Here is a 9,483-nt window from a genome sequence, read left to right as displayed (position 1 = left end):
TACTTGAAAACATTGTGTTTGTGGTGGAATGAAAATAACAATGAATAAGATTCTACTCCTGCTATATTATTCATAATACCAGGTTGCATTACTCAACTGAATAAAGCCATCAATATGCATACTCATATTGTTGTTTATTATTAGATATTATTAGCTAAAATATTTTTCGATAAATGGCTTCCTCCATTGTCGCAGTTTTGTTAATAATTGCATTGCAGATTTCGATCGATTGCAAGATTTACAGAGCATGTGTACCGTCAACTGGGCTCGACAGGTGTTTTTAAAATCTTTTCATGTTTTGTTATCAACCTGCTCAAGTGATTTGATCCATTTCGCGGGGTAACCCGTTTCATGACAATATTAATCTCAAGTATCGATCAGATCGTCTTGAAAGGGCGCCGCCATTTTGGTTGAAGCAAATGCACATGATATGAGAGGTGGAACCTGATTCGTCAATAGAAGGAACATAGAAGGGACATAACTCGTAAAAGCCACAAAATTTCAGCCTTGTCGGTCAAGGTTGGAAAGTTGACTTTTACAGTCAGCTTACTCCCTTGCCTCGGGGGGATGAGAAGGTGAGGTGAGATCGGGTTTCACGTCGTTTCATAGTAGTGCAGTTGTACTCATGTCTAATAGTCTGCTAAATCATCGGGAACACTAAGAAGGGACTTCACACATCGATGTGGTCTTATATCTGCTCCTTCAGTACATTAGAATGATTTGTTTGTTGTTTAATGCCAATTAATAGTCCACTCTCCAATAGTCCAGCAATACAACGGCGGCTTGTTTATAAATGAAACTGGACCAGACAAACGAATTAATCGCCTGCAAAGTATAAGTGTAAGTATAAGACACATTCTAACACGGAATCCACATGTCGAGCATTGTCGATTGTTATTTCCAAAAATGTTCCAAAAATGTTATCAGATTTTCAGTATATTTATTCATTGTTTTCAGATAATGTCCAGTTCGGAGCTGTCTATTTCAACAGCTTCCAGGACGTATTTTGGTGACGTCTTTACGAGTACGTCTCGTTGGTGAAAGAGAAGATGATCGTGTCATGGTGATTAGGGATGTGGTGACTAATACCTGAAATAGAGACGTTACAATGGCAGGTTACGTTTCATCACAAGTGACATCGTGTTTACCATTCGACTAGAGTGACAAACATTTACGCACCTACAAACGGCATTACACATTAAAACGGACGCTACTGTTAGAAATATCTGGGTATCTACACCGTAACACGGACACTCCTGTCATAAACATGGACACATCTTCATCGTTACACGGACACTACTGTGAGAAACATCTACATATCTACACCGTAACACGGACACTACTGTGAGGAACATCTACATATCTACACCGTAACACGGACACTACTGTGAGGAACATCTACATATCTACACCGTAACATGGACACTACTGTGAGGAACATCTACATATCTACACTGTGATACGGACACTACTGTGAGGAACATCTACATATCTACACCATAACACGCACACTACTGTGAGGAACATCTACATATCTACACCGTGACACGGACACCACTGTGGGGAACATCTACATATCTACACCGTAACACGCACACTACTGTGAGGAACATCTACATATCTACACCGTGACACGGACACTACTGTGAGGAACATGTACATATCTACACCGTGACACGGACACTACTGTGAGGAACATGTACATATCTACACCGTGACACGGACACTACTGTGGGGAACATCTACATATCTACACCATAACACGCACACTACTGTGAGGAACATCTACATATCTACACCGTGACACGGACACTACTGTGAGGAACATGTACATATCTACACCATAACACGCACACTACTGTGAGGAACATCTACATATCTACACCGTGACACGGACACTACTGTGAGGAACATCTACATATCTACACCGTGACACGGACACTACTGTGAGGAACATCTACATATCTACACCATAACACGTACACTACTGTGAGGAACATCTACATATCTACACCGTAACACGGACACTACTGTGAGGAACATCTACATATCTACACCGTAACACGCACACTACTGTGAGGAACATCTACATATCAACACCATAACACGCACACTACTGTGAGGAACATCTACATATCTACACCATAACACGGACACTACTGTGAGGAACATCTACATATCTACACCGTAACACGGACACTACTGTAGGGAACATCTACATATCTACACCATAACACGGACACAACTGTGAGGAACATCTCCACATCTACACCATAACACGCACACTACTGTGAGGAACATCTACATATCTACACCGTGACACGGACACTACTGTGAGGAACATCTACATATCTACACCGTAACACGCACACTACTGTGAGGAACATCTACATATCAACACCATAACACGCACACTACTGTGAGGAACATCTACATATCTACACCATAACACGGACACTACTGTGAGGAACATCTACATATCTACACCATAACACGCACACTACTGTGAGGAACATCTACATATCTACACCGTGACACGCACACTACTGTGAGGAACATCTACATATCTACACCATAACACGCACACTACTGTGAGGAACATCTACATATCTACACCATAACACGCACACTACTGTGAGGAACATCTACATATCTACACCATAACACGCACACTACTGTGGGGAACATCTACATATCTACACCATAACACGCACACTACTGTGAGGAACATCTACATATCTACACCGTGACACGGACACTACTGTGAGGAACATGTACATATCTACACCATAACACGCACACTACTGTGAGGAACATCTACATATCTACACCGTGACACGGACACTACTGTGAGGAACATGTACATATCTACACCATAACACGCACACTACTGTGAGGAACATCTACATATCTACACCGTGACACGGACACTACTGCGAGGAACATCTACATATCTACACCATAACACGCACACTACTGTGAGGAACATCTACATATCTACACCGTAACACGGACACTACTGTGAGGAACATCTACATATCTACACCATAACACGCACACTACTGTGAGGAACATCTACACATCTACACCGTAACACGGACACTACTGTAGGGAACATCTACATATCTACACCATAACACGGACACAACTGTGAGGAACATCTCCACATCTACACCGTAACACGGACACTACTGTGAGGAACATCTACATATCTACACCGTAACACGCACACTACTGTGAGGAACATCTACATATCTACACCGTGACACGGACACTACTGTGAGGAACATCTACATATCTACACCGTAACATGGACACTACTGTGAGGAACATCTACATATCTACACCATAACACGCAGACTGCTGTGAGGAACATCTACATATCTACACCATAACACGCACACTACTGTGAGGAACATCTACATATCTACACCGTGACACGGACACCACTGTGATGAACATCTACATATCTACACTGTGATACGGACACTACTGTGAGGAACATCTACACATCTACACCGTGACACGGACACTACTGTGAGGAACATCTACATATCTACACCGTGACACGGACACTACTGTGAGGAACATCTACATATCTACACCGTAACACAGACACTACTGTGAGGAACATCTACATATATACACCGTAACTCGGACACTACTGTGAGGAACATCTACATATCTACACCGTAACTCGGACACTACTGTGAGGAACATCTACATATCTACACCGTAACTCGGACACTACTGTGAGGAACATCTACATATATACACCGTGACACGGACACTACTGTGAGGAACATCTACATATCTACACCGTGACACGGACACCACTGTGGGGAACATCTACATATCTACACCGTAACACGCACACTACTGTGAGGAACATCTACATATCTACACCGTGACACGGACACTACTGTGAGGAACATGTACATATCTACACCGTGACACGGACACTACTGTGAGGAACATGTACATATCTACACCGTGACACGGACACTACTGTGGGGAACATCTACATATCTACACCATAACACGCACACTACTGTGAGGAACATCTACATATCTACACCGTGACACGGACACTACTGTGAGGAACATGTACATATCTACACCATAACACGCACACTACTGTGAGGAACATCTACATATCTACACCGTGACACGGACACTACTGTGAGGAACATCTACATATCTACACCGTGACACGGACACTACTGTGAGGAACATCTACATATCTACACCATAACACGTACACTACTGTGAGGAACATCTACATATCTACACCGTAACACGGACACTACTGTGAGGAACATCTACATATCTACACCGTAACACGCACACTACTGTGAGGAACATCTACATATCAACACCATAACACGCACACTACTGTGAGGAACATCTACATATCTACACCATAACACGGACACTACTGTGAGGAACATCTACATATCTACACCGTAACACGGACACTACTGTAGGGAACATCTACATATCTACACCATAACACGGACACAACTGTGAGGAACATCTCCACATCTACACCATAACACGCACACTACTGTGAGGAACATCTACATATCTACACCGTGACACGGACACTACTGTGAGGAACATCTACATATCTACACCGTAACACGCACACTACTGTGAGGAACATCTACATATCAACACCATAACACGCACACTACTGTGAGGAACATCTACATATCTACACCATAACACGGACACTACTGTGAGGAACATCTACATATCTACACCATAACACGCACACTACTGTGAGGAACATCTACATATCTACACCGTGACACGGACACTACTGTGAGGAACATCTACATATCTACACCATAACACGCACACTACTGTGAGGAACATCTACATATCTACACCATAACACGCACACTACTGTGAGGAACATCTACATATCTACACCATAACACGCACACTACTGTGGGGAACATCTACATATCTACACCATAACACGCACACTACTGTGAGGAACATCTACATATCTACACCGTGACACGGACACTACTGTGAGGAACATGTACATATCTACACCATAACACGCACACTACTGTGAGGAACATCTACATATCTACACCGTGACACGGACACTACTGTGAGGAACATGTACATATCTACACCATAACACGCACACTACTGTGAGGAACATCTACATATCTACACCGTGACACGGACACTACTGCGAGGAACATCTACATATCTACACCATAACACGCACACTACTGTGAGGAACATCTACATATCTACACCGTAACACGGACACTACTGTGAGGAACATCTACATATCTACACCATAACACGCACACTACTGTGAGGAACATCTACACATCTACACCGTAACACGGACACTACTGTAGGGAACATCTACATATCTACACCATAACACGGACACAACTGTGAGGAACATCTCCACATCTACACCGTAACACGGACACTACTGTGAGGAACATCTACATATCTACACCGTAACACGCACACTACTGTGAGGAACATCTACATATCTACACCGTGACACGGACACTACTGTGAGGAACATCTACATATCTACACCGTAACATGGACACTACTGTGAGGAACATCTACATATCTACACCATAACACGCAGACTGCTGTGAGGAACATCTACATATCTACACCATAACACGCACACTACTGTGAGGAACATCTACATATCTACACCGTGACACGGACACCACTGTGATGAACATCTACATATCTACACTGTGATACGGACACTACTGTGAGGAACATCTACACATCTACACCGTGACACGGACACTACTGTGAGGAACATCTACATATCTACACCGTGACACGGACACTACTGTGAGGAACATCTACATATCTACACCGTAACACAGACACTACTGTGAGGAACATCTACATATATACACCGTAACTCGGACACTACTGTGAGGAACATCTACATATCTACACCGTAACTCGGACACTACTGTGAGGAACATCTACATATCTACACCGTAACTCGGACACTACTGTGAGGAACATCTACATATATACACCGTGACACGGACACTACTGTGAGGAACATCTACATATATACACCGTGACACGGACACTACTGTAAAGAACATATACGTATGTACACCTTAACACGGACAGTATAACTGTGAGGAACATCTACAACTGGGCAGAACCCAGGTTCTCGATCCTATGATCAGCAGACCTCCTCCGTGGCCTAGCGGTAGAGCATCCGCCCGGGGGCGGAAGGTCCGGGGTTCGATCCCCGGCCGTGTCATACCAAAATACATTAAAAGATGGTACTTGTTGTTACCCTGTCCGGCGCTCGGCATTAAGGGGCTAAAACAAGGACTGGTCGGCTTTGAGTTAGTGTGCTGTGTCTGAGTGGGGTATTCATGTAAAACTGCCGCATGGTATCTCAGTGTGCTAGCACTATAAATTGGCATCAGTCCGGACTAGTACAAGCAGTCTAACACACATACACACACGTGCATACACGTCGCTTATAAGTGCCATTATCTTGGACGCGACGTTAGACCCCATTTTACCAACTCACCTATGATCAGCAAATCCTTGCAAAAGTCAGTTTCGAATCCTGAATACCAACCACGGCTAAGGGAAGCAACTACCTACGGCAATTGGAGGCGGCATATCTATGCATGGTGTGACGTATTGTAGCTTATAAAACATGTAATTTACCTAATTTATGGGTGTTGAAGTCAACATCAGTGAACATCCAGGACGTGTTCTCAGCAGCATAATTTCCCTCCAGTTTGTTTATTGAGTTGACAAAATAACCCAGGACAGGACCGAAGTAGGTAAGTTGAAATCTGAAATATATCATAGAATGAGTGTCTTGTTAAAGACTACTCGAACTACTCGCGTGGCGTGATGTTTGTGGTGTCTCCTACAAGCTGAGTGAGTGAGTGAGTGAGTGAGTTGGGTTTAACGGCGCTTTTAACATTATTCCAGTTATATCGCGGCGTGTCAGCGTGGGAGGAACGCCCGAAGTGATGTAGGTATTGGACGTTTACCACTTTGGTGAAACCCACTAGAACGGGTATGGGGCTGACAAACATATAAACATAATCGGTGGGAACTTGGATTCGAACCCAACAATAGCGGCGCCTTATAGACGACTGGGCCCGCCTTGTCACAACCCCACCCAAACGTGTTACAAGCAGATGAACTGTGAAATAACTGAACTGCCTGCCTCTGTCATGTCCCCCAGAGAACACCTCTAGAATGTCATGAATCATCGTGTTAGACAGCGACATTCTCCTACCAACCGACAAGAACTGATGCAGGCCCTCCAAGAGGGAGTGAGTGAGTATGGTTTTACGCCGCTTTTAGCAATATTCCAGCAATATCACGGCAGGGGACATCAGAAAGGGCTTCACACATTGTACCCATGTTGGGAATCGAACCCGGGTCTTCGGCGTGACGAGCGAACGCTTTAACCACTAGGCCACACGATCGTCAGTTCTATTGGCCATCAGTTTAGTTATATTAATTGTACCTGAAGCGTTCTTCAATGTCTGCCGCCTTCTGCAGGAAATAGATGAATTCCCGCTGGGGTTCGCCGTGCACGTCCACGCTGAAGTTGAAGAAGGGGGGCTTGAGGAAGTTCTGGGCGATGATCGTCAGGTCTATTTCATCCCCACAGATGCCGCAAGGTCCAGTGTAGCTAGAGTCAGGAAGTTTGCATCACACATCTTCAACCCTGATATGATACTTCTAAAAATGATATCTTTTACTTACTCATACTTCATTAGTGAGTGAGTGAATTGGGTTTACGCCGCTTTTAACAGTATTCCGCGGCGTGTCAGCTTAATTTGGGAGGAAAGCCCCGAGTGATGCAGGTCTCAGACGTTTACCAGCTCGGTGAAACCCATGAGCACAGGTATGGTGCTGACAAACCTAGAAACATAATCGCTGACCTAGTTGATGCTTGTCATCGTATCCCAATGACGTAGATCGATCCTCATGATATCACTTACTGTATTGTCTGGTCGAGACTCGATTATTTAACGACCGCCATTATATAGCTGGCATATTGCTGAGTGCGGCGTTAAACAACAAACAAACACATTAGCAGGACGGCCCCCCGACGCTATCTTCTGAACAGAGGTTATCAGATCATCACGATTAGACGTTTGAAGTAAAAGATCTGATTGTTATGGTATTGTTGGTTTACAAAATTTCACAAATAGAGAAAAGATTTTTCAGTTTGAGAACAGTCCCTTTTCCCTTCAAGCCAAATCTGTTGACCAACTGTGTTGCTTAAAATGCGCATCGAAGTGGACAAGTGACCATACAAGGGAGATAACTCCACATTCCCAAATCTGATTTTGGAGTTGGATTAAAACAGCAAAAATAATTAGGAAGTTGAAAGTGTATTTCAACTTAACTTGGTTTGAGTTCGTAATTGTTTATATCCATTGAGGTTAGTGTCAGTTTCAATCGAAACGAAACAATAATTCCGCCCAAAATTTCACAAATAAAGTTCTGAAACCTCGAAAAGGTCGCATTAAAAGTAACATATGTGGCTCCTGATTTGATGTGGCTGATGACATTTTTTCGTTTCGGCGACATTTGGGGTAAAAGATTTTTAAGCTCGCCAATTTTTAAATTTATTCGTTTATAACTCTTCAGTATATCCGTACATAGCAGTACAACGAAACTTGAGTTTGCAAAGGCGTGTTTATCCTACTTACGGGTAAATAAGGGAAACAGCTCCGTACACAAACACAAGGATCAGGACGAGCGTTGCCTGCATGTTCAGTGTGCGACAGGAAATGACGCTCACGGTGACTCTCCCGGTATATATAAGGGTTTATCGCTGAAGGAATTTATAAACAGATAATTTGTGTCTATTATTAGCAGCAGAGGTGCTAAGATAAAGTATTCCCTGGCTATTCTATCACGAGGGTACGCACGAGACACGTTAGTCATTGTGACATTATATGTACGTTAAAAAGCCGTGAAGGTCTTGGATGGAACTGGTCATTGTGACTTAACAGTAAGTACACCGAGTGTACCGTGTGTATGAAATGACTGTTTTGTGTGGCTATTTCATGACCATAAATTAATTGTATTTTCTCAGAAACATAAAAGATACTGAATTATACACTGACACATGTATTATAGTATTTGGAAGCCTAACTCAATCTTGGTGGCCAGGGGAGTCCCAAGTTTATGTGCAGAGTTGCGTCCCTTGACACATCCTATTATCATGAGTTCGTATATCATGTTCGCCCTAAATATGATCATTGGTTTGAAAGATCTGTACAAGTTATGTCGTAATAATAGTTTACCCTCCAAATAAGTGTTCCTCTTTAATCATGCTTATCGATTCGCTGATCCGAGAGATTGTGGCTCATAGTCATAGAGTTATCTCCCTTGAGTGTTTCCGCACTATCTACTGCTTGATACCTGGGGTCCCGATTATGACCCTTGGACTGTATC

General features: G+C 43.3%; 1 protein-coding gene across 1 annotated transcript; it reads right to left on the bottom strand.

The window, feature by feature from the left end:
* Positions 1-923: 923 nt before the first annotated feature.
* LOC124135130 lies at positions 924-8,837 on the bottom strand. Its single transcript, XM_046500326.2, has 4 exons — positions 8,733-8,837; positions 7,535-7,702; positions 6,715-6,845; positions 924-1,089 (listed from the first exon to the last, which is right to left on the bottom strand). Exons 1-4 carry the CDS (start codon positions 8,792-8,794, stop codon positions 1,019-1,021), a joined length of 432 nt encoding a protein of 143 aa, XP_046356282.1. The 5' UTR covers positions 8,795-8,837; the 3' UTR covers positions 924-1,018.
* Between the last annotated feature and the right edge of the window lie 646 nt (positions 8,838-9,483).

The sequence above is a fragment of the Haliotis rufescens genome, unplaced genomic scaffold, assembly GCF_023055435.1.
Source record: "Haliotis rufescens isolate VD_foot unplaced genomic scaffold, xgHalRufe1.0.p SCAF_10, whole genome shotgun sequence".
Taxonomy (NCBI): domain Eukaryota; kingdom Metazoa; phylum Mollusca; class Gastropoda; order Lepetellida; family Haliotidae; genus Haliotis; species Haliotis rufescens.
The sequence above is the reverse complement of the archived record's forward strand: the minus strand, read 5'-3'. Positions and strand labels throughout refer to the sequence as shown.